This window comes from Branchiostoma lanceolatum, chromosome 1 (assembly GCF_035083965.1).
Source record: "Branchiostoma lanceolatum isolate klBraLanc5 chromosome 1, klBraLanc5.hap2, whole genome shotgun sequence".
NCBI lineage: Eukaryota > Metazoa > Chordata > Leptocardii > Amphioxiformes > Branchiostomatidae > Branchiostoma > Branchiostoma lanceolatum.
The window spans coordinates 4,284,418-4,311,752 of record NC_089722.1 but is presented as its reverse complement, the minus strand read 5'-3'; the positions used below and the strand labels follow the sequence as shown (position 1 = coordinate 4,311,752).

The window sequence follows — 27,335 nt, the reverse complement described above, 5'->3', positions numbered from 1 at the left end:
GTTATACCCGGTCATGCGGCAGAACCAGGGAGTGGACGAAATCATGAATGAACCCAAATAACAGGTGTACAACGGTGGGCGGGACTAACTACCTGCTTCGTCTTCTGATATCGTTTCCGTCTTCTGGTATTGTCTTCGTCTTCAAGGATCGAGGGAAGGAATGAAGGGGGGAAGAAAGATATGAAGACTGCTTTGAGGATGTAAATGGGCTAGAGAAAGTGTGATTTTTGTGATGGTGTTGAAGCGTGGTGGAGTAAAACAGATGTCATGTTTTCTTCTTCCGCGCCTGTTTTTTGATTGGTTGATTCGATCACAGCCCCGACAGGGTGTTTTGCGGTTCTCTGTTCTGATTGGTGGGTTAAGTTTCTCGCCTGTCCCTGATTGGTGGGCTTGATAAGTGGGCGTGGCGTAATTCCACAAGTGCGTGATACAGCTGTTCGGGGCTCGCGGCGGGTTGTGCCATCCTGTAGGACGGGCTGCTAAGCTAGTTAGTTCTCGCTGGTCGACACCACACACACCAGCTGACTTACATACCAGAGCCCGTGGACGGCATTCATGCGCAGCGGCCTGTCGCTGGACCAGTCGGCGGCGGAACGTGCGAGGCGGCCCGAAGGATCTACCGTGAGCGACCCGGAGCGAACATGTCCTGTATCGATGTGATGTTCCAGCCATACCAGCACCACTTCTTCTCTCACCCTGCCCCGACTCAGGTCCGTTCCCTGCTTTTCCTAGATAAATAGTCGCTTCATTAGGCGGTTTGTTTGCCCGGGTGGGCTCGTCCCGACACCGCGGCTAGCTGCTAGCACGCCAGTCCTGCCCTGACTGTGTGACGCAATGGTACCACTGTGCACGCCCTCTCCACTACCGCCACGTTAATGTCATTATTGTGATGAAATATTTGAGAAATTTTCTCCGATTGCGTTTATTTTCCAGCAGTTCGAGCTGTACCGGAAGATGCAAGAGTCCACCTTGGGCCTGAGCTCGACCTCGGCCGCAGCGGACTTCACGTCGCACTCCGTCGGGCACACCTCCTCCGCCGTCCCGAGCAGCTCGGCCGGGAGCTCCGGTACCGCGGGGGCGAGCGCGGCTTCGGATAGGAACCACAAGGATTCCGAAACAAACTCTGGCGGCGGCGACAAGCCCCCGGAAGCCGAGTACATCAACTCCAAGTGTGTCTTATTCACGTACTTTTCCGGGGACTGTAACTCTGTTGTGGACGAACATTTCAGTCGCGCTCTGAGCCAACCCTCGAGTTTCGGAACCGACACGACGGCGGCGACTTCGGCTGCCTCTAAACCTGAGACGTCCGCATGGAAAAGCGGTAAGTCCTTACCTTAAGGAATCATCATCAACACCTTGGTCACACTTAACTACGCGATACTTGTAAAATAATCATCACCAATGACTAAAACAAGCTATCAGAGACCGATAAAAAGCGCGTTACTGCGCCGCGGGTAGCCCGTCCCACGGGCGAGCAGTTGTTATCATAGTCATACCGTATTAGCTCGTGCAGACGACGTTTTAAACCCTTGTCGAAAATACCCCTCCTTAAGAAATATTCTGATCTCCACTTTTATATAGTAAACTAGAGGATACAAATGATATAAAAGTGCTTCTTCTAGGTAGTGTACGTTTACGATAATGGCAACGTTACGCTGCAAAGTTGTGGCATGATATGTACCCGAACAGTTGTTATCTTTAGTCATACCGTATTAGCTGCTGCAGACGACGGTTTTACCCGTGTCGCAAATACCCCTCCTAACCAAATATTCTACCTCCTCTAAGGATAAACTAGATGACTAAAAAATACTTCTTTTTGGTAGTGTACGTTGAAAATAATGGCAATGTTTCGCTGTAAAGTTGTGGCATCATATGGCTCCGAACAGTTGTTATCGTTAGTCATACCGTATTAGCTTGTGCAGACGACATTTTTACCCGTGTCGCAAATACCCCTCCTAACCAAATATTCTACCTCCTTTTTATACACTAGGTGATACAAAAATGCTTCTTTTAGTCAATGTATGTTTAGAATAATGACAATACTACGCTGCTAAGTTGTGGCATAACATAGACCCTAAGCCAAGTGCCTCGCATGATCGCATGACGGAGTGTGTAGTCACCGCATGAGGTGGACAAATGTTGCACCCCTCTAGAGGGCACAGAAACACACACACGCGCACACACCCTGTACGATCTGTCCCCGCATTCTGACACAAACCGCAAGTGGAACAACAATCCTCCTTTAAACGTAGTACAACCGTGCCAGTGTCGTCCTGTGTAGTATATAGTGTTATAGTATGTAAGGATACATGCACCCTAGGCCCTGGAATGAGAGAAAGAAATGTCGGCTCCGTAATCGGGGTAACATTCCGAAGTGGGACGATCACGGGTCGACTTACACTCCTAACTAGACGGGATATTGACAACTGCGAACCGACAGCACCCCGCATGTAACGTTAGAGTCCGTGAAACGTAACTATAGTATGGAAGATCGGTTCAAACTAGGACGAAGAATTAAACACTTCCCCCAATTTGAACCACGTAAAACAATATCCGGTACCATATATGAAATACCATCTTACGATTCGACGATATTGACAACTGCGAAGCGACAACACCACGCATGTAACGTTAGCGTCCTAGAAACGTAACTATAGAAGATCACGGCGGTTCAAACGAGGACAAAAAATCAAAGTCCAATTTGAATCGCGTATTTATATATCCGGTACGGTGTATGACATAGATACCACCTTATGATTCTACGATATTGACAACTGCAAATCGACAACATCCTGCACGTAACATTAAGGTCCATGACTCTTAGCGTAACTCTATATGATCATGTCAGCTCAAAGTAGTACGACAAAAAATTAACCACGTATAACAATATCCGGTGCCATATATAACATAGATACCATCTTATGATTCTATGATATGATTACGAAATATTCAAAACATCTAGACAGAATTATCTGTGTTTTGCTAGCAATTTTGCAAACGTTAAATCATTAAGTCAGTGGAGAACTGGAGGTTCGGTAGTCCAAGGATAATATTGTGAAGAATAATATTGTTATACTTACCACATATTTTCTGAATCAGGAAAAATAAGACTACCTTCAACACATGGCATATAAACATACACAAACGTATCGGAAACATTTACTTAAACAATGTCGGAAAGTCGTTAGTATTAATAGGTTTAAGATATCTAAAATAGAGCGATGTGGCTACGATATATTGTTGGGATGGTACTGTCATTCTCAGCACATATTTTCTGAATTTGAAAAATAAAGCTTCACAAATGATTAGAAGGCGCTTATCAACGTTAGCAACATTTATAACCGAACAATGTTAGAAAGTCGTCAGTATTGACAGGTTTTAGATATCTAGAAAAGAGCCATGTCTCTACCAAATTGTGTGAAGAATATCGTTGTTTTACATGGCAAAATTGCAGAATGAAAACAAAAGTAGCTTTGACCAGTGATTAGTATACGTGTATAAGGGTGACCAACATTAAGTACCAAACAATGTCAGAAAGTCGGCAGTATTAATGGCCCGCGCATATCTAGAATAGAGCTATGTCGCCCCGAAATCGGGGCAGCATTCTTCCCCAACTCGGGATAGCTGATACCTCCAGTCTAACCTCCCCCCCCCCCCCCTTTACGGCCTGCTGTCAGCTGTCGGAATTTTCGGGGTCCCAAATACAGAACCCGCAGTTGATGCGACATGTCAGGGCGGGATGCGGGGCACCGCGTGTCAGGGGGGTGGGGGTGGGGGGCACCGCATGTCAGGGGGTGGGGGTTGTGTAGTGGTCCGGCTGTACAGCATTTTACTATGTACACGTAGTAATGTTTCAGGCCTGAAGGAAGTAACGTCGTCAGAAGCAAGTTAGAAGTGTTAAATGAACTACTTGCAAATAATATAAATGTCTGTCCTTTCTAGATTTGACAGCGGACATGTATAAAGCAAAGACTGTTAGAGTGGAGCAAGGGGGTGGGGGTTGCTAGCGATTCAATCATAAACATATAGTAGAGATCGTCTTTGTGTAAAATACATAGGGAAATACGGCTATTGTCATGTGATATTAGGCTGGACAAACACACTTAAGACTTCTGTTGTAAGATTTCGGGGAAGGTGGGGCTAGTGGGTCGGCCATAAACATGTAACATTTACTGTCTTTGTGGAAAAGGTCGTCACATACAATGTTCGCCAACATAGAAAACTAGCAATCAACAAATAACATTAGGGTTAGGAGATATTTGAAATCACTTAATTCTACAGGACGATTCAAGACAAAGGGGTGGGAGGGCCCTATTCCTTTGCATAACTTGCTTAAGTGAGACTCTGAATGATAGACAAAGTCAATGACTGAAATCATGAGATTGTATTTACAATATATCGTCTTTGTATAAAGTGTCACCGTATATAGATGAGAGCAACGTTTTCAATACAGCTTTCAGCATGTGATATTAGGTTAAGATGTACGCAAACAAACCTTAAATCTACCATTTGTTTTAATACAAGAAACCTGACATAAGATCGGCAAAAAAGACAAGGCAAGCGAGGACACGTCATGATTAGGTATCCGTAAATGATTTAGAAGGACAAGCTTTCAACACCCCTTTGTTTATTTAAAGCCGAGTGTACAATTTCGTCTACTCTATTAAATACTGGAGTCGGAACGAACGATTCTAGACGGACAGAAACGCGTGTTAATTAGCCAATAAGGACCGAGTGACAGTGATAGTGGGGTCACGCGATGGACCGAATTAGACCGACCAAAATAACAAAGCAGTCTTTAAATTTCTTTTATTTGCTTTAAGACAAGGGCTATATGGCACTGCACTAAGATTGATAGCTTATCTTAACAGTGCTACATACAACTAAGAAAATTAACTTAATAAATGATATAACAATGGTAATATAGAGCAATATCGTAGAACGCAGTGTTTAAAGTAACTAAATGGTTTATGCAGTTTCGCATATACATGTAGTGTGGACGGCTTGTAAAGAGAAGTGCGTACTACAGATACTATATACAAAACAATGTCAGAAAGAAGTCAGTATTAATGGGGTATAGATATCCGAAATAATGTCATGTCGCCACGAAATATTGTTCAGATGATACTGTTATTCTTAGCACATATTTACGAATTTGAAAGCTATATGATTAGAACGCGTGTACTACTAACGTAACCAACACTAAGTAGTGAGTACTACAGATACTATGTTACTAAAACGCGCGAGAAATCCGTAGTTTGTGACCGAAGAAATCCTCGCGGCGTTCCCTCCATAGCCGGGGAGGAATGCGCTGATCTCCGGGGGCAGGGGAGGCATGTGCCCCCGCCGGGGCTCCCAGCACCGTCTCGCGAGTCAACACCCGCATACCGTCCGTATTTACCAACACCGGGCTTCCAAATATACACATGGAGTCAGGCCCTGCCGGCTCACAGAGTACGAGGACGGCTCAACCCAGTAAAAACACGGGCTGGTGAAAATTCAACGTCGTTTTTAAGCTTTGAGACGAGTTATATTGCTTTATACCGTCCGTATTTACCGACACCGGGCTTCCAAATATACACATGGAGTCAGGCCCCGCCAGCTCACAGAGCACGAGGACAGCTCAACCCAGTAAAAACACGGGCTGGTGAAAATTCAACGTCGTTTTTAAGCTTTGAGACGAGTTATATTGCTTTACATCGTTTTTATTTACCAAAACCGGGCTTCAAAAAATATACGCATGCAGCCTGGCCCGCCGGCTCGCAGTACACGAGGACAACTCAACCTAGTAAAAACACCGACTGGTAATAATTCTACGTCATTTTAAGGTTCGAGATGTGTTATATTGCCTTACAACGGACGGCGATTTCGCTCAGGGACAGTACAGAGACCAAAATTAGATTTTGTGTGATACAAATATACTGTGTAGCATTCCCAGAAAAACCACAAGTGTATAATGTTAGAACTGATAAAAACTCATTGTGATTTCAAGCCTCGATAGGCGAGACTGGTGTGTTGTCTAGTAGGTAAACCAGGGCGGCGTCTGGGTTAGAACGCGTATAATAGACCTATATCAAGCGACGGTGTGCCTTTTAGAAATCGTCAAAGCTACAAACACATACATACGCATTTCTACGATTTAAACAGACAAAATATCAAATGGTCTTCGCACACATATCAACGTATACCGCTATAGAAATATCAAAGATAGTATCTGCTTGCATCGAATTTCATTCAGTCATGGTATACGTTGAATTGTCAAAATTATCTTGTCCATTTCCTAAACTTATATTATTAGGCAAAACCGATGTGGCTCAATTGCTTGTAGTTTCGTCCATACACCAAATGTCCCTCGCATTTCATGAAAAAAACAACAACATCGCGTTACATAAAACGGGAGCGGAAAATACCGGAGCTTTGTGCGGGATTTTGCGATCTCTTGAAGTGTTTAGCGCGGAGGATTGAGGCCGATTCTTCCCAGATCTCCGGGTTTGTCGAGTCATTTCAACGGCGTAATAGGTATAACTTACCTGGCTATACCGATATATGGTTATGTATACCTAATCATAGACTTGGTGTCTATGTCTAGGCATGTAATAAGAGATTATTTCGGACTGTATTGGCTTCGTACATCATATTAAAGAAGTAATATATATATATATCCCACATACATGCATACAGATATACGGATAGTTATACCTCATCATAGGGTTGTCTATGTCTAATCAAATAGTACGAGGGCATTTCTGACTGTATTGGCTTCGCGCATTATTTCAAAGACGTAATGGTATAACATCCGGATTTCCCTGTGTGAGGATAGACGGTACATAATCATTGAGTGGGTGTATACATTTGTATGTCTGAGTACATAGTACAGGGGTATTTTGGACTACATACATATGCTTAACTTCATATATCATGTTATAGGTAGAAAACATAAATGTAGTAAGCATATAGTGGGGGGTCCATGCCGGAGTTTTTAGTACGGGGGTATTTTTGTTCGTGTACTAGTATTATGTTAAAGTGTATTAGGTCGAAATCTTGCGTAAGAATAGAGTGGGGGTCCATGGCATGTCTGAGTTTTAGTACGAGGGTATTTTAGAACGTCTAGGCAGATGTTATCCAAGTGTATCCCCTCTAAAAGATTTGTAAGATTTAAGACCTTTTGTGTCCTTGGTACGATAGACACTGAGTTAAGTCCCATCCATGCATAGCGATGTTATATTGTCAGTGCTTTTTATATTCATGCAGTTTTCGTAACATATGTTTGAACGTAACGTTAAGAATGTCTTCAGTAAAGTGTTAAACAGGTTAACGGATTAAGAAACGTTTTGGGGAGATTCTAGGGTGTTTAGGACTGATTTTAACTACCATATGGTGTGGGTTGTCTTTTCTATTGTTAAATATTGCGGTCGCTGTTCTTTTTGTGCGTAGTACCGCCGACCATGCAGTTTGAGCTTATATTCTACAATATTACAAACGTTTCACAGTGCGAATAAATATTTGCTAATTGTGTCTTTAAATTGTTTTCACCTTTGTTCAATTTTTGTCCTAGCTAGTATCGTTTAGATAAAGTCAAGAATTGAAAATGATAGCAGCAGAGCTTGTTAAGATACACCTTGATCGGGGAAAATACCTGAAAAAAAGACAATCACACCTGGAGATGCACGCTGCACGCACACACGACACACCTGTCTTTAAACAGATGTGGAGACATGTCATCCAGGTGTCGTGTTAAGAGCCGGTGCCTTTTACCTGCCGACTGTACCTGTGTGCTACCTGTGCAAAACAGGTGAGGGGAAAGGAAGACACGACGTCGTGTGTTCGTACCTGGACAAAACGCTGGAAATCACCGAACGTAGCTCTTATAAGATACCCTGTATCACTTTCAATCAATATTTTATTGAACTCTGTACAATTTTGGTGCTAGTTTTTCATTGATGAAAGATTGCGTAGTTAGGACTTAGGAGTATTTCAGGACGTGGTGTTCGGTATGTTAAAATATATATTTCAGTAACAAATTATTTTTGAAAACAGACTAGCTTATGACATTCTGTATTTCATTTGTAAAATGACAAATTGTCTTGCTTGTCTTGTTGGTATTCTTTGATTAAAAAGTGGCGGTCTGGTTTGTAAAAGCAGTTCCGAATTCTGGACAACATTGACGGTTTCTAAGTCGTAGTTTTGACAAGTCCAGGTCCAGGGAAACATCTGGTGTATAGCATGTATATCATCAGCGGTATTTCTTACAAAAGCTGCCTGTAAAAGCGAAGTTTTTACCTTACGCAGCTCCAAATTCTGAACAACATTGAAGGTTTGTAAGTTGTAGTTGTGACATGCGATGTGCCATATGTACGCCATCAATTGTAGTCATCAGTCCTCACGAAATGTTTGATGTCTCTAGAAGTTTTCTTAACGCAGCTTTTAAATTCTGTTGAATGTTAACGGTTTGTAAGTTATAGTGGTGACAAGTCCAAGTGCACGGCACATTTTGGTATATAGCATGTATATCATCAACGGTAGTTCTTACAAAAACTGCCTGTAAAAGCGATGTTTTTACCTTGCGCGGCTCCGAATTCTGAATGATATTGACGGTTTGTAAGTTATAGTGGTGACAAGTCCAAGTGCACGGTACCATCTGGTGTATAACGCTCACAGTAAAGACTCCACTTCACGCAAAGACCTGACTGAGTACGGGCAGGCCTGGGTGCTATCTCTAGTGACGACTGCGGCCACTTCACACTGACGGGACCAGTCAGGGGGTGTTTGCTACAAGTGGCCGCAGAATTGACACGTTTCGGCCAGGTGTAGCGGTTTGGTTAGCGTTGTGGCAAAATAAGTCTATCAAAGCGTTTACCTGTATCTTGATAATACTTGCTTATAAGAATGTAGAGGTTGTATTTCGTACAAGTACTCACAAATTGTCTTAAGGGGCCATGTTTTGTCCAGGTGTGGCCTTAGGGTTGCGGCAAGGTTAAGAAGTCAAGACGCTTACATGTAATTTCAGTGATTGTTCACTTGAGTTCTACATACGAACGCATAATACAGTCCCAAAATGTCCTATGACAAGACTGTAGATAGAGTATTTAAGAACAAACACAAACTCTAAATCAAATTCGTGGCCTATTTTAAGCAAAATACTTTTTGTAAATGCCTACATTTGCGATCACATGTAATTTCAATGATTGTTAGATTCTACATCTGAACTTATAGTTTACTAGTAGAGTACCAAAATGTCCCTAGCAAGACTGTAGCTGGAGTATTTAGGAAATAAAACACAAACTCTAAATCCAATTCGAACCCCATAACATGCTTTCCGTGAATGTTTATTTCAAGTAAATGCATTTTGTAACTACCAACAAATACGTTCACCTGTAATTTCAATAATTGTACATTAGAGCTAATAGTCCAGTCCCAAAATGTCCACTGACAAGACTATAGTTGCAGTATTAACTAGACTTGACCGAGCGAGTTCGGGAAAGTCCTTAGAGGGTAGGCGACAATTGGCGTCCCCCCGGTGGAAGAATGTCTTGCCCCGGTGTTGAATGTGGCCCCGTCAATAAATAGCCCCTGTTTGGACGGGCGCCGATTCTCGCTTCCCGCCTGTTTGCGCGCCAGATTTGGCGCCGTGCCTTACCGGTACCGGCTTCGGTCCGGCACGGTAAAGAAAAGCACAAGGAAAGAAAACATAAAATCTAAATCAAATGCGAAGCATTTAATATGCTGTCCGTGAGCGAATTCTTAAGTTCGGGGTACATTCTATTTTACCATTTATCTATATTTACGTGAATGTATTCTCAGAAAAAAAAGGTACCGGCCTCACTCGGGCACGGTAAAAGAACATCAGGAAAAAACACAAAGTCTTAATCAAACTCTAAACATATAAAGCTATAATATACTGTCCGTGGACGTTTATTTGAAATGAATACTAAAGTTCGGGGTACATTTTGCATGTTACCATTTACCCACATGTACATGTAAGTACATGTACATTCTCAGTAAAAGGTACCGACTTCGCTCGGGCACGGTAAAGAAAAACAACAGGAAAGAACAAAACACACTTTCATTTAATCAGACTCTAAACCAAGCCTATGGTATGCTGTCTGTCAACGTTTATTCTAAACGAATGCGGGTTCATTTTGTATGTTACCAACTGGACAGAAAACTTGTGTACAGAAGTATAGATATTCTCAAATCAAAAGTACCGTATCGACCCTTGTATGATTTTTGTAGGACATAAAAAGACGAGGGATAAAATCGAAAAGTCACAATGAAAATTTTTTTAACGCAGTTATGAGAATGCAATGATTATTCTCAACTGAGGTGTATGTTTTACACAGAGCATACATGTATGATTATTCATCCTCGGAGTAAAGATTCGATCGCTGATATTTTCTAAGGCCTATTGGGTAGAACCAAATAATTATTCCTCTCTTAGTTTCATTGCTAACTGAGGTTGACCGAAGACTTTTATACTTCCTGAATTCTGGACAAATTTGTGGAAGAGTCTATTTCATTCCGGAAGCGCTGCCGATTATGTTGACTCGTATGTATGCCCTCTAGTGTTTAACATATGTTCCATAGCGCTTAACATAGGTGAGGCGCACTGCGCGTTTGGGGCATTCTCGGGAGTCTGGCGTCTTATGGAGTAATCAGAACAATTCAAAACGACTTCTGCTGAGTCAGACGTACCGAAACGCCACTTAAACATTTACTGCGCTTTCGACGAATGTCAGAAAACCAGTCATTGAAAATGAAAATAGTAGGCGCGTACGTATTTAAAGCAAGTCAGTAACATTTGCGTGGACTAAAACTGTTCAACAAGAATGTATAGATAGGCTTCTTTCGGTAAATGTTTGTACAATACAAATCCAAATTGGCTGCACAGCATTTGTCCAAGCGACTGTACTTCTGCTTCAGATATAGATATAGTTTCGCGCGTTGAAACTGAGAATAAACATGTCGTACAACACGTGCCGAGCACAAGACTAAGGCAAACACAGGATACACGCAATAGGGAAAGCAAATACACGTAGTACAAGCAGTATTGGGATGGAGCTCACTGGCAAATGTGTTGTAGTGTGTGTAAAGCTACAGTGATAGAAAATAAAATGTTAGTTTAACATATACCACTGGATTATGATATGAAAATATCAGACGTTTCAGATGTCCATCCGATCGACATTAACTTAACGGTTGCGTCTATTTTTCTTTGAAAAATACATGAAAAAAATCAGATTATTTTCCGAAAATGCAAAAAAAATGAATTTTAATCGCATATTTTTGTTCTCCATGGGAAAAAAATTGGTTATTACGAGACAGTCTGACACATCATTGCTTTAGGAAGACATAAGGGTTTATAAAGCTGTCGAAAAATTCCATCCTCATTTACGCCTTCAGTTTTTTTAATACCGCCCCACCCCTTTCTGTCAAAGGTTTACATGCAGCCCATATTTGTGGGTGCAGCTTGTTTATGTGAAGAGAAAACGTCTCGAGTATTTTACGGGGAGGAACCCAGACGGATAAACAAAGTCATGGGTAACATGGTATTAAAAATAGCTTTCTACTGGTCTGTAGTCTTATCTACTTCATTTGTTTGTTTGTTTGTTTTTTAGCCACAGTGCCCTTTTCTATCGAATCGGTTCATGTATTTGTGAGCAGCACTAGTTTGTGAGAGGCCCGACCGTCTCGAATATTTAACGGTGAGGAAACCAGACGGATAAATAGAGTCATGGTCATCATGGTTTTAAGGAAACAACAGCTGTCTAATAAGTTTTTAGTCTTCTCTTTTGAAGCCGCCCTACCATCTTGTGTACCATCAAAGATCGAAGGATCTTTGTCTGCAGAAATTGTTTGTGACAAGCGCAATCGTCTGGTACATTTTACCAGGAGAAAGCCAGACGAATAAACAAAGTCGGAAGTATTTTGCAAAGTGCTTTTAGGAAAATTAGATGTACAATTGTTTTATGCATCTCTGCTTCCTCACTTTTTGAGCCGCAATGGCCCCTTCTATCGGCTTCTATTCCAAGCTGGTGTGTTACGCCGAAGGATGGCTAAACCTGCTATATGCAGATACAGATGCAGAAGCTGGTGTGTTAGGCCGAATGGCAGTTAAACCGGCTATACAGATACAGATTCTATCGATCGAGTCGCTTCGAATTCATACATATTTGTGTGCGCGACTTGTTTGTGAGAGTCGCAATAGTCTGGTACATTTAGTTGTAAGGAAACCAGACGGATGTTTTCAATGTAAAAGACAACAAAATCGACTGTAAAGCAGTCTTAGGTATTATTTTCTTCACTTTTAAGACCGACCTGAGTTTTCTGTCAAAAAGATTCATACATATTTGTGTGCCCAAGTTGTTTGTGCGAGTCGCAATCGTCTGGTGCATTTAACGGTGAGAAAATCAGACGGATAAACAAAGTCGGAAGTACATTGCACAATGGTTTTAGGAAGAATTAGCGGTACAGTAGTTATGCCTCTCTAACGTTAAATGTAGATCTTCACTTTTAGAGCAGCAATGGCCCCTTGTATCGAGTCGGTTCAGACATATTTGTGTGCCAAGTTGTTTGTGAGAAGAAATCGTCTGGTGCATTTACCCCGGAGGAGTCCAGACGTCAGATCACCGCCCGCAGCAACACGAGTACTTCTGTCGTTTCCTTTTCCTGCGACTCGGAAATTGTCAAAACTCGCCCAGAAATAAACAAATCACGTCTGGGCGCGTCGTGATGTCTGATTCTGCGGAACAGGTGTGCTACAGAGGCTGGGAGAGGCTGTCCTATGGCGGGTGCTACAGGAAAACCTGCTCATTTTCAATCGCTGTTACATACATCTTTCCAAGTACACACAGATATACTCCCCAGTTATGAAACAGATCCTTAACAGGGTCCGGTTGCTATCTATCCATTTCTGGGTGATTCAGGGGGCAAAACGTCCCGAAAAAAATTGTTTGACTTGGGTTTGTCATTTTGACAAAGTAAATAGACCCACGCTAAGAAAATCAGAAAGATAAATGTTTATGATTTCAGTTATTTTCTAACAATTTCAAAGAGTATTCCGGTGTACCGAAGTAACGGCTTGTCGAAAAATGTTAAACCGCGCTTAGGAAGATGTACAGTTTTCTTTCAGATTTAGTTATCAGAAAGGTCTATACTTAGAAACATGTTTCACCTAACACGAGCTGCTGAAAAACTGAAAGATTCCTGGGAATTTGCTGTTTGGATAACATAAGCTGGTATGATCCGGTCTTTGTCACTTTTTATTTGCGCTGAGAAGTGAACAAGACGGCAAAGAAAAGTCGTTCCACTTTGGCAGACTCGGTCGGAGATTTGATATTGCGATTTGATATTGCGAACCCGGCCGATCACATATATAGATGAATATTATTTTCTAACGGCAGTTCCCGCATATACTGTAGATAGACGAAAATCAATGAATATGCCCCGACACCATATCTACATACTTAGGCCAATACATATGTAGCGCTTTAAAAAAGAGAGACTGAATTGTAACAGACAGAAACGTTTAACGTATATTATGTCAGTACATCCATATTCTCGTCAAAGTTTTTAGAATAAAGCAGTTTAGTATTCATTGTATTGATTGCCTTGTCATAGTTGCTATACATTGTGCCATGTACAATTGTCGAGGAATAAAGTTCATTCATTCATGCATTCATTCGTCGTGCGATCATCGTACGATCCCAAACTGAGGGCAATCTTTGGACAGTCGGGCGTTTGTCGTACATAACTCAGCCGTCTTGTTACGAAAAAGACTGTCGTAGTTCTTTGTCGGCGGTTGGTTCTGTAGCAGCCCGATCGAAAAAGTTACGGCATCAAAATTGTTCGCCAAATGTGATCGCTACCTTTCACCAATGTTGTCAAAACACGGAACACAGTAGCAGTCAGACAATAGGACGGAATCAGGGAAAAATAGCGACTCTGGTAAAGCCTTCTATGGAGGTTAGTTCGAGTCGTGGGAAAGGTTATCGACAAAGAGCTTCATTACGAGTCCACAAAGGCGGACATGTTCACAATATGGCGTAATGTGACGTGAGTATAGATAGCATTGTGTATGAATGGCACTAATTGCATGAAAAGGACGTCGAAGTGGCAATAGTGTCAATCAGTGGAGTTCTTGTGATATGTACGCAGGAAGCGTCGGTTGGTTATGCGTTTTGGAAAACGATTAAAGATTTTATTGATGTCTGTATATGAGAAGGAATGATGGTCTGAAAGGGACTTCAAAATGGCAACGTTATGTTAATTCATTCGGTCGGATACGGATACTTATAAACTATTGGCATAGTCGCCATAGAAAACAACAATTCATCTTTGTTTTGCTTTGTGTCTAATGCTGTATTTGAGAAACAATGATCTGGAAAGGGAGTCAAAATGGCAACATTATGTCATTTCACTTCATTTTGTCGGATACGGATACTAAAAAATTACAGTTTAGAAAGACAAGAAGTTTCATTGACACAACAAAAAGCAGTGACCTTCGTACGGTCAACCAAGGACATCATATAGTGTCCTTTGCTCAACAAAAGAATGGAAATACAAAACCAATCTAAAAACCCTATACTTACTAAACGATATAGGCTAACATACGTGAATCTCTAATATCCTAATACAACCCTGTGAGGCCAAACGCCAGTGTCAGTAGATGTAGGTATAGTCTGCATAGAAAACAACCATTTATGTTTGTTTGTTTGGGATTTTGGTCTCATAGTGACAGCCTCAGCCCTTGTACGGTGCTTTCCATGTATTATTCTCCACTAATGATGCGGCAAAAGGCGAAAATAGGCAGAGATTATGGCGAAAATCTCTTGTATGATTTTCCGGGCGTTTCCCGTGTCCAGTTTGTCATTCCGGCGGGGTTAGCGCACAATCCCGCCGGCTCAGTCGCACAGACGGAGCGGTCCACTCAGAACTTAAGTCCCTTTGTGTCCTCGCTTCGTGGAATAGTCGATCAAGAGAACTATTCTCATCGCAGAACCTACATATTACAAGGAAATGGGATCTTTCGTCTTCCACTGTCTCAGAAAAAGATGTCAAGCCAAATAAGTTAGAGTTTTAGTGTCAGGGTTTAGACTAGAGTAGTCACGTGTTATGTTGTTCTCAATTGTTGGTTCGTTCTGAATTGAATCGTCGTTAAATATTGTTTACCTGAATGTAAAACCTTCATGACAAATCGCTCTTAAGATGTCCAATCTTTAAGAAAGTTAGGTGAGAAATAAGAAAGTTGGCGAAGGTTTCATGACGACCCTAAGGTGTCATAAGGCAGGGCGTTGTCTTCCTGCTAAGACAACGTTTCCGAGATCACTTTATTTACACCTACTTGGAGGTCAACATAAAAACGGGGATTACCTTGTGTGTTAAACGTCCTTCGTGAACACCATAGGCATAGGGTATACAACGTGATTTTAACATGCAATATCATAGTCATTAGAAGAATAGACTTACATGTATATATACGGTAACATGTTAAAAAAACTTTGTATTCTTGCGTCTGTTGAGTAAATGTGTATATATATACCTTTTATGTTCTTGTAGATATTATAATGGACATAACAAGATTAAATCCAAGATTGACAAGATTTGAAAGGCACAGGGAACAATCCTAAGATCATATGTACATTACTCCAGTCGTCTGTACCCCATGAAATCAGGGCAGTTCAGCGAAGGTTTAAGCGCGGGTCTCCCGGCCTTACCGCTCATTGCGCGCCGCCTTACAGGCACGAGGCCGCGCAAGGTGTAAAATTAATGCAGATCGTACACAGAACCGGGGCTGTGCTTCTGACAATACTTCACATTTCCCTCTGGGTAAGGAAAAGGGAACAGTAGTGGTTGAAAACACGTTTGGGGGTTTCCCAATAATGTTTTAGGAAGCGCCGATTTCTTTTCTGCTATTCTAATATACGTTGAAAAGGGTTTGCCCGGTATAGTTTAGTTACCGCCTTACTTTACATCATCATTATGCCATGTGGTCTCGCAAGTCTAGCTTGCATGTGGAGATGTTGTTGTTACCTCTTGAAATAACGTTGTTTAAAAGAAAAATTTTGTCATCAAAGTAAGGCGTCAATCAGGGCTCCTCGACTACAGATATGTTTTACTTACATGTGACTAAGATTACAGAGCTTAAGATTCATTTCCACTGGTACTGTTCTCAGGTGAAGGAACATTCAATTATTCCTTTTCTATAACCGTTACAAAAAAAAATAAGAATGACCTGTCGATTTTCAATCTCTCCGCCTTGTCTTAATTTTTCATGAAAAGCGAGAAGAAAACATGGGGATATTTTATACAGCTCTAGATTAACTACCACTATTCTTTGGCGAGATATCTTCTAGTGAGCATGTTTAGAGCTTTTTGTGTGTTTAGAGATGGTAACAATAAGTACTCTGATCAACTTAAAAGCTTCATTTTGCCTTAATGTCCAATCTTCGCAGAAAAATCCGGAGAAAAAGATTGGACAGAGCATTTGCATCTCGCGTCCAGATGAGTTTCTCCCCGGAGCTATACTTGTTTCCAGCTCGCGCTCGGTTGGGATGAAAATTACATGAACTTATTCAGAGTTTTTTTTTCCTCACGGCGCTAACATTTCTAGACGGACGGAAAATACTCGGCGCTTTTCTGGAATTCCTCCTCGCGTGACTCTAGACCTGCTTAAACCCCGACTTTCATTCTCGAGATGCTCCCGTGGATTGAGCTAAAGTGCGGGGAAGGAGAGGCGAGGTGAATATTCAGGACTGTCGCGGCGCGGGTTCGGCTCGGTACCGTGCGCCTACTCTCCAAGCAGAGAAGTGGGCCCGGCTGTTTTTTTACGTGTTTTTAGGCGTCTTTGCATCTTTGTCCGGCTTTCTACTTTGTCGTGTTTAAAAAAAATCTCACTAGCAGATAAGAAAAGCATGACAGAGTAGAAAGCCCGACAAAGTCGCATAGAAACACGTAAAAAAACCGTCGGACCCACTCCTCTGCTTGGCGAGTACCGTACGCCGTTCTGAAATAACCCATCGCCGTCGTGTCCGGAAATATAGTAAAAAACACCAATTTATCCAGCTCAAGATTGTCTGGCGTACTTACTCACACTGTATCTAATTTTTGGTGTGTTTTCAAGCCTTTTTATCTCTCTACATTTTAATAACGCGAGTCATTTTACAGCTCACAGTTTTAGTAGCCCTTAAACAACCTGCAACCTTTACGTATGGCAAAATTTGCGAAAAAAACATCGACCTATCCAGCTCAAAATTGTCCGGTGTATCTATTTACGCTGAATATGGTCTCAGATGTGAGTTAAGTCGATTATCTCTCTAGATTAGTGGGTTTACATGATCGGTTTTCTCATTAAGGTTTTGGTACTATATTTTGGTGTTGTCGTCATTGGAAAATGAATAACAGCCCTTGCTGCTCAAACATGTGTTGCCGAATTGTTCGGGGGTCTATTTCGGTGTTTGTTTCTTAAACATATTTTACCTATACATTTCATGTATATAAATTTGCCTTTTGGGCCGGTTTTAGAGGTTGTACGGATAATTTGCGAGAGAAATCTACCGACAGATGCATGAACCGAAGGCGATTAATCCGGGTCGCAAAGAGCCTAATCATCGGATAAAATGAAATGAAATGAATTTATTCAAGAAATAAAGGAGAAAAAACCCTCCAAATCAGTGTATGAAACCGTTTTGATACGATTGACTCGAACCCTGGACCTTTGGCTATTTTACAAACAAGCCGCCGTCTTCATTTTGCAAACAGAGTGTCACAAATAGCCGACAAGTATTTAATAAAGAGCGTAAATTGCTCGTTGAAATGATCCGTACATTCAACAGTCCGCACCAGCTGTGCTTTAACGTTGCCTATGTATTCAATATACCGTGTGGTGGTTTAGGACTATATACTATAGCAAGATTTTGATGATGATTTTCTCGTATATCGCTGTATACCTAGTAGGGTGTTGTAAGTTTACCCTGACAATTGATATCGGGAGGAAAGTGGACGACTTTCTTGAGTATCTAGCTATTCTAGTCCAGAAGTCAATACTACAGTTCTGAGTTGGGACTGAAGAGTATCATCTACTGTAGCGATTGTTAAAAAGTGGACGACTTGCACCTGTATCTCGTATAAATGTGATGCTGTACACATGTAGTTGTATCAGTAGCGGTGTACATGTATATGTTGTATCGGTTGTAACGGAAGTATCATGCCCTGCGTGCCCAAATGTTGGTACCGGGCAGGAAAGGGGATGCATTTATGTGCATCTATAGCTAACTCATTTTTGTGGTTCAGTTCTGGGTTGTGACAGAAGTGGTGTACATGCATGTGTTGTTCGTTCCACCGCGGCTGTAACTCTGACGGGAAGTATCGGCCTTGCATGCCCGGCTAGCGCTGTTGATACCGGGAGGCGAATTGTACAAAGCAATACTACAGTTCTAAGTTGTGACAAAAGCCGTGTATATGTGTGTGTTGTATCGGTTGTATCAGAGACGGTGAACATGTAGTTGTATCAGAAGCGGTGTCCATGTATATGTTGTAGCGGTTGTAACGGAAGTATCATGCCCTGTGTGCCTGTTAAACATGGTCTAATGTCGGAATGAAGTGGACGGGGTTATCTGTATTTAGTCACTGTAATACAAAAGAGACCACATTCTGGTGTTGAAGCGGTTGTAACGCAAGTATCAGAGCGGTGTCCATGTATATGTTGAAGCGGTTGTAACGCAAGTATCAGAAGCGGTGTCCATGTATATGTTGTAGCGGTTGTAACGGAAGTATCATGCCCTGTGTGCCTGTTAAACATGGTCTAATGTCGGAATGAAGTGGACGGGCTTATCTGTATTTAGTCACTGTAATACAAAAGTAATACCACATTCTGGTGTTGAAGCGGTTGTAACGCAAGTATCAGAAGCGGTGTCCATGTATATGTTGTAGCGGTTGTAACGCAAGTATCAGAAGCGGTGTACATGTATATGTTGTAGCGGTTGTAACGGAAGTATCAGCCCTGCGTGCCCGGCTGTTGATACCGGCAGGAATGCGGCCCGGCCGCTGCTTGTGCCGGGTGCGGACAGCTCGGCCGGTTTGTTGTGGTTCGGGTGTCAAGAACTCCGGATTGGAAACAATTTGAGGTTGTGTTGGTGAGAAGTGTTAAAGGGAAGGAGGAAAACAGCTCTCAATCAAACGATAGAGGATAGCGTCTGAAATTGCAGCTTTCGCATGCCTTGATTTCAGCTTAGTACATACTCGGTGGGTTTGAGTGTCGTAAACTCTTGATGGGAAACAATTTGAGGTTGTGTTGGTGAGAAGTGTTAAAGGGAAGGAGGAGGATGTAACTCAGGAAACAGATGAATAGCGCCCGTGAAACTGAAGCATTCGCATGTCTCGGTTTCAGCTTGGTACATACTAAAAGGGGTTGAGTGTCAGTAATTTTGAATTTTGGGAACATTATGAGATTGTGTGTTGTTGTGAATAGTAAAGGAAAACACGAGAGGGTGTACCTCAGAAAATGACTCTTAATCAAACGAGGATAAGGCCTTAAAATAAAGCTTATCTTGGTTTCAGACTTGTTTATACTCTAAGGGTTTGTTGTTTTGGGGGATGTCAGTAACTCCGGACTGGAATTGATTTGAGGTTGTGTTGGTGACACTTCAGGAAGTGCGGTTTAAGAGGGGTTGGTTAGGAAAATGCTGCTTCAATGAAATCAAGCTAGAATAGAAAGTATCCATTTCTGTGCTTTACGTTTTCGAACACTTGGATTTTTTCAATACCAGAAATGCTTCAAAATGTTTAAATGTTGCTACAATTTTGCTTAACCAGGGACAATATAGGCACAGTATTGTGTCGAACATTACGTTTTTGTAGCATTTCTATGTGCAGTAGTTCGCACGGTAATTCAATTATTGGATAGAAATGCTTTTCTTGGAGGGATACGAATAACTTAAAAAACTTGCATTTTGTTTCCAAATTGATATGTTTTGAATTTGAATCAAAAAGGTAACGCATACTTGAGTCTATACTTTCATTCACAAATTTGTTCTATTTTTTCTGTCTTTCGCGCGTTTGTGGTAAATTGTATGTATCCCCATCCACAAATACCAGTGCACGTGAATCTTTTCTTATCTGTTAGTTAATTCGTTAACAAATGACGACACGCTCACGAGCGAGCCCTGTAACCTAGAGGTGACATTGATAGCAGTATTTGTACGGCGCTAATTGTGCAGAAGGTTTAGTGAGAACGGGAAGGCTACCCCGCCTATTCACACCGGCCTTGGCCGAATAACTGCGACCGTAGGGCGTCTTCCTGGGGCTAACACCAGGCAGCTTGGACTTAGAATTCAACGAACGTCTTTGTTTAAAAGTTACAAATTCAAGCTAGTTACAAGAGTTGCCCAAAAGACGATTTAGTGTGTGTTTTTTTAAAACGAACAAAAATCAAGTTTGAGTTTAGAGTGGGAGTTAATACAGTAATAGGACGTTCTATTTACTGAAACAGACAAAATCATGAATACGGTAAGAAGATGACTAGTTCGTTTGATGCAGTTAATGCACATGTTTAGATATTTAAGCATGTGTGGCATATAACGTGATATGGGCAGCAACACTGGCACCTATCACTGTATATCATGTAGATGACTAGTAGGCTAGATATAAAAGACTGCTTTGTTATGATTAGAAAAAAATACCGAAACTCATGGTTAGGCCCACTCGATTGAAACACTATATCAAAGACTTATGCTAGCCCTTATTGTTTTAGTACATCTACTTTGTACGATGTTTGACAGTTATTGCCATACATGTACATTGTACCGTGTACGATTGTCGTGCAATAAAGTTCTTCTTTCGTAAGAAACCCCAAAATGACTTTGCTTAACTCACAAATATTCAAACCAAACGATCTAAAACGCAATGTAGAACTTTTGTTAGAAAACACGACGGCATGTGCATCCGCCCAAACTCCTGCCCGGTGCACCTGTATGTTAATATCATCACACATCGCGGCTGCAATAAGACACTAGCTTTACTGTGTCACTGTCACACGATAGGTCTAGTTAATCCGTACGCCGGAGGATTGTTTGTTTTTCGCTTCACAACTGACAACTACAATAACCCCGCTGTCGATTAAGGTCACTGTTAATCCCCTCCTGTGGCATGAAGTCTAAATTTGTCACGCGAAGGAACAATGGAACTACCGCCTCGACTATCGCTCGATGTATTAACGATGTTCTCTGTTTGTCAGGAGGAGTGAATATTTTATCCGCTGCTTTCAAATTTAATCGCGGCTTCTGTTGCTCATTTTGGTAACTAGAGACACGTAAAACCGTCGATTGATGTAATGCTATAATTGGTAGATAGGGTGTGTGTGTGTGTGAGAGAGAGAGTGTGTGTTTTAATATTCTGATTGCTTTTTCTGTTTTTTTTTGTAAAGAATGGTTTCAACTGTTTTTTCTTCTCTAGTTTATCTTATAGACCTTGTATTTCCACTGCATTTCGTGGAAAAAGTGCAATGTTTGTGACGTTTTGCTTGAGATATTGACAATGAAAACATAGACATAAATGATATCCGTGTTATGTATTAGGGCGTTGACACAAATGAATCCCAAAATAAAGAGAGCCTCATGCGATCATTTGTATTATACTTTGTAATCCTACAATCGTTTTTAAGTTGGACAAGGGTTTAAAAAACGACGTATCCTGTTCGCTGTCGGCTGAAATAGATGAATACACTAACAGCTAAGGCCCATTTACCTGTATTCTTACAGAATATCCGTTAACAGCCGGACTTGTAGACCATGAATACAAAGAAAATTAAGTATGTCCTTCACGCTTCATAAGTAAACGGAAAGGGGAGGTGTACGTTTGTTTATTAGAGAAAAAGGGGAGCGGTGCCCCCCCCCCCACTCCTATACTATCGCATGCGCACTCATTCTGCAATGCTTCCGTTCTGATTACTAGAAATTTATTGCAATGTGGGAGAAATGCCGTTAGTAGAAAAGACCAGGTTAACAATGTGCACTTGTTTTTTCTGCCCCTTTTCACTTATATCAATAGCTGAGAATATCAGCTTGGGTGCCATCATAGTTAGTTCCCTGACTATAAAGGTAAACTAAATAGGACGTCACCTAGGCTATGAAAATATACGATTGCGTGAGTTTTTTGTTGACTGCAAGGCCCCGGTGCAATGCTTCCGTTCTAATTACAAGAAATTTATTACAATGTGAGAGAGATACTGCTCGTAGAAAAGCCTTATTTCACATCAGGTGTACAAATGCATGCAACATCTTTCCCTTTTTGTCAACATGTTTAAGTTAATAAAATATACGATTGCGTGAGTTTTTTGTTGATTCCAAGGCCCCGGTGTAACATTACCCGACACAAACCGCGTTGTTTTTGCGCCAAGGCCGGGAAACATGTCCCCAAATTTGTTCAGACACTTTCCAGAAGTGGGTTTTCCTGCACGCCAGACTGCCTATCTCGCTCATGTCGTCACGCGGAAGGTTTTCTTCTGAGATATCTGGAGCGAGATCTACTTTGAAATACGTCTGCTAGCCTTGGGCCACAGTAAAGTCATTTCTTGATTCACAGACGTTGTAAAGAAATAAATAAAAACTAAAGCCGTTATCTTCTTTTTACCGTTCCAATGTTACATAACAATGTCGACACCTTGAACCAAAACAATATCAACCAACCGGTCTAACATAAGCCATAACTACGTGTAGTTTTTCTTTATCTCATAGTGCTTCTAAAGGTATGGAATTACTATGTGAAAAATACAATGTGGTTCACTTCAGGGAAAATGATCCAAGTAAACGTTTAGCAATACGTAAGTCAAGGTGAAAGCAGAGGGCTCGAATTTGACTACATTTTCAAGGTAGAGACTTTCCATCACCCAGACTTGGTTGATATTCCAGTTCAGAATCATCGTTTCAAAGCATTTTTTTCAAATTCAAGAACCGACAAATTAAATTGGAGTGGCCTTATTGAAAAGTCTCCAAACTTTGCGTGTTGGTCTATCTTGACTCTGATCTGCTATCCTTGGTCAGACGTCATGCCTGTTGGCAGACTCTTGCCGTTTTCCCGCCTCCGGAACGGACGGGCTAAAATCAGATCCTGCTGACTGAGATACGACAGGACTGTGGGGAGGGGGGCGGGCGCACAATTTAACAAGATTTATCTCTTCTCTGGCTTTGCTCTTGTTTAAAAAAGGGAGACGAATCCAAAACTGTTGCAATGATATCAATGCGTTTGAAGGTACTTGTTTTCAACCACTTGAATTGAAGTTAAAACGAAGCAAATTAACTGTCTATCTGTTAGACAGTTTTATCTGTCCTCTCACTTTGCTCCTGTTTTAAAATGTGGGTGTGGGACTAGTCTTCAAGAGTTCATTAACAAAATGACATACAATATCCCTGAAAATACATGGATACATACATTTATACAAAATGGTATAAAATCCATCAATTGTATATAACATCATAAAGAATGTGTTGTGAGTTCCAGATTGCAAAATATTTGGTTCGTTGAATTTGTTCTTTTCAATTACGAATTGTAGAATAAAAATAGTGTGTCAAAAAGGCTCTACATAAAATACATAGGCCTGACGCGGTAGGTTTCTTTGAGAAAGGCACGGTCTTAACTCGGGGACGCCTCCTTGGTGCACGGACATCCTTAAGCACAATTTGCGGTTTTCTTCCAAAAACGATTGCGAGCAACTACAGACTACTCGTAGTAGCAAGCCATGGTTGCAGTTTTAAACGCACTAAGAATTTTAGAAAAAAATTGGGGCAAGAAGGCTTACATGGTAGGTTCTTTTAAGAAATGTATGCTGTTTAAAAAACACCTTCTTTACGCACGCCAGGTTTCACAGACGTCCCTAGTGGTTTACGGTTTTATTCCAGGAACTCTCACGGGCTTCAGTTGAATTTTAGAAAAAAAAGTTTAAAAAAAGGGGCAAGAGGGCAGAGATGCTAAATTCCTTTGAGAAATACACGCTCTTTAAGAAACGCCTCCTTGACGCACGCCAGGTTGAGCAGACATCCTCAGACCCGACCTTGTTAAGTCGGCGGGGTGTGTCGATCGGACGCGCAGTAAGATGGCGGCCACTAGCCGAAGTTCCTGCCCGGAGCTCCGGTTCCGTCCTGCCGTAGCCTGGATCGTGTCACTTCAACTACCGCAAGTCTGCAGGCAAAAATCAAACCCAGTTTGTGGTTTTCTTCATGCCAAGGTTGCAGTAGTAAACGCAACCTCATTTGAAGTCCGAAAAGTTGATGTTGGTTTCTAATTATAACTCAGAGTAAGACGTGTCCCCCTATTAGATTTACGTTGGCTAATTTTTCCATCCAAAATCAAACCCAGTTTGTGGTTTTCTTCAAGCCAAGGTTGCAGTTGTAAACGCATCGTCATTTTGAAGTCCGAAAGGTTGATGTTGATTTCTAATTGTAAATCAGAGTAAGACTTGTCCCCCTATAAGACTTACGTAGGCTAACCTTTCCATCAAAAATCAAAACCCGGTTTGTGGTTTTCTTCCTACAACTGTAGGCCACTAGTAGATAAACGGTACAAGGGTCTGGCCGTATTCGTCCTATTTCGGGTTTCAGACAGAAAACTACGGGCATTCCTGGAACAATCGTGGATCTATCGTACTTCTAAACTGTCGACAGTTCTGTGGAAAAAAAATTCCACGACAAAAAATGTGTGAATGTGGGTTAAGGATGTGTATGTCGCTGGATGAATCTAGCGTTGGGGTCACAAGCGATCAAACTTTACCTCGGGCTCCCGTTGCCATGGAAACGTCGCTCGAGTCGCATCAGCCTGAGCCGTTCGCAGGGTACGTGCAGGTGTGCGAGGGTCAACCCCGGACCTTAAGTGATTTCATGCTCCATAAGGGGCGGACATTAACGGCGTGGTTGTAAAGTCCGCAGTCTTGGTGAAGGCTTAGAGATGACAACGGCGTGTGAAGCTTTAGGTGACAGCCATGATTCAAATTTGCAAGCTGATATGTAATTATCACTCCGCAACCGGCCAAACTATATTACACGTAAAGAAAATCAAAATGCACCATATTATAAGTGTGTCTTTGAAATACAATCTAGAAAATGATAAGAAAAATTTGATTACAATCTGAGAATAATAATATAAAGCTACAAAGACTAAAAGTGATTCTAGAAATAAAGAATTGAAATAGCTAAACTATGTTTATTTGACGCACATATATCGAGGGAGAACCCTTGCAATACCGACACAAAGAGCCCCGAACATGTAAGAACACTCAAATTATCAATATATCGCATCGTGTAGTATGGTTATATGGTTATTAGTTCAAAACGTGATGATATGATAATTACTATTTTGCTGTAGCACCCTTTCAGGTTTAATTTGATTGTTGTTTGACTACAAAAGACCCCCTTATCGAAGGTAACTCTTTGTGTACGGTACGTCATCTTATGAACCTTCTCACCTTGAGAAGCCACAGCCACCTTTCCCACGGCCTTGCCTGTACACAAACACCTGAACTTGAGTATACCACACCTGGTTTGGAACGTTTGATCGTTAATGCTTCAAAGAGAATGATATCACAGAGTTTTGGGTCCGTAATTTGGAGTACATTGTTCTTGTTCGGTGGACGCAAAATTGTGAAATTATTTCTGTTCACAGATGTTTATATCGTCTTATCAATGAAGTCAGAGACAGATATCTAACACAGTACGGCGGATTTTCGGCCACTTGAGAAAAAGCAACATACAGATACGATCTTAAAACCAATTCTTTTTCAAGTGCCGTTTCTTAAAATAACAGTTTCATGGGAGGTTGGAATATTGTTCTTCGACAAATACATGTTAAAGCACTGTGAAGGTTGGATTGGACGTTACAATATAAACTCTGTTGGAATCACCGCCATATTGGTTACGCCATACACTTTGGTTCAGACTTGGTAGCAAGGACGTTTCTTATCGATGAAATCTTGCAAAATAAATCTTTAGATTTCCCACGCAATACCTGTCTGTAGTAAAAGAGGGACGTTCATTTTACTCCGAAAGGAAATTTCTAATCTGTCTGGCGTTTCCACCAACATTCCAGTCTGTTTAACTGTTCCTGGACCTGTCCGTATGAGTTACACTGGTACAAACCGAACACATGTTCACGCATAGTGTGTGTAAAGGTGATATCGTCAACATAAGCCATTTGTTTTATTGATAAGATCTAAATGTTAATTTGCTTTGTGTTTCAGCGTAAATTGTGTGACATCTCGGTACTTTACCTGCAGTGGACTCCCTTCTAATCGAATAGTTGGCTAGTTTGCACAGACGACTTGCAAACGTTTCTCGCGTAAAATGATTCTTCCTTGATGAAAATAATCCTTTTATGAATTCAGCTTAACGATTCCTACACCTAGATCTATACACTGTCACACACAGTGGTATAAACCTGACATTTGTTGACACTTAGCGTGTGTTAAAGTTATATCGTCAACGTAAGTGATGTTTCGAATGTATAAAATGGGGAAGGAAACTACTAATTTGTAGAACATATCCACCGACAACTTGCAAGTGTCCCTTGATTAGAATATTTCATTTATAAATTCAGCTGAACGATTCCTAGACCAATCAGTGGTATGAGCTGCCCATATGTTGTCCCATAGCGTGTGAACCGGAGTACATCCGGACGGCAGCGCGGTTCGCCGGTGTTGTGGGTTCTCCTGGTCTTGATTAAAATGCTCGGTGGAGCCGAACAGGTGACCTTGGGTCGCGGTAACACCTGTATCTCACAGGTAAGATCAGGAACCCCCGCAGGGAATAACAGGAACATGGCGTCATGGTTCTCAGGTGAAGGGGGGGGGGGCATCCGTTTTAGTACTTGTGGATAAGAGTTGTGGGCTCCGGAACTAATTAATTTCCAACCAGATTGCTTCTATATCTGTGAGTCAAAAACAAATGCAATACATAGCGTCATGGTTCTCAGGTGAAGGGGGGGGGGGCATCCGTTATAGGACATGTAAGGCGTGAACATTGTTACTTTGGGACCACAAAATTGTGTTCGGAAAGACCTATGTGGTCATGAGAGCTCCGAAGGAATGAAATAAAACATGGTGTCCCTTGCAGTAGCTTACATTAATATACATGTAGAAGGCTTATTTTCCTACAGTGTATTTCTTCTATTTAATAGCCATAAAACAGCACTTGCATTGTTCAAAGTTTTCTATGCATGTGTCCGATGGACTTTTGGCGTGCTCGTAAGTAGTATCATTGTAGCTTCTTGCCTTATTGTATTGTTTTGATAAAGATGCACTACGCAGTTGCTTTTAAAGGAGGGTAAAAGCACGACTCTAGCACTTGGCAAGTGGTTGA

The 27,335-nt window shown here is 41.5% G+C and overlaps 1 protein-coding gene across 2 annotated transcripts in view; it reads left to right on the top strand.

Annotated features, from left to right (window-relative positions):
* Window positions 1-442: 442 nt before the first annotated feature.
* Window positions 443-27,335, top strand: part of LOC136430357 (transcription cofactor vestigial-like protein 2) — a 38,680-nt gene continuing 11,787 nt past the window's right edge. Inside the window, exons 1-2 of one of the 2 annotated variants that reach the window (XM_066420904.1) lie at window positions 443-710; window positions 937-1,321. In XM_066420904.1, the coding sequence (XP_066277001.1) occupies window positions 642-710; window positions 937-1,321 (454 nt within the window). In that variant the 5' untranslated portion in view covers window positions 443-641. Of the gene's footprint in view, window positions 711-933; window positions 1,322-27,335 lie in introns of both variants that reach the window. The other variant, XM_066420894.1, reaches the window with a different exon arrangement.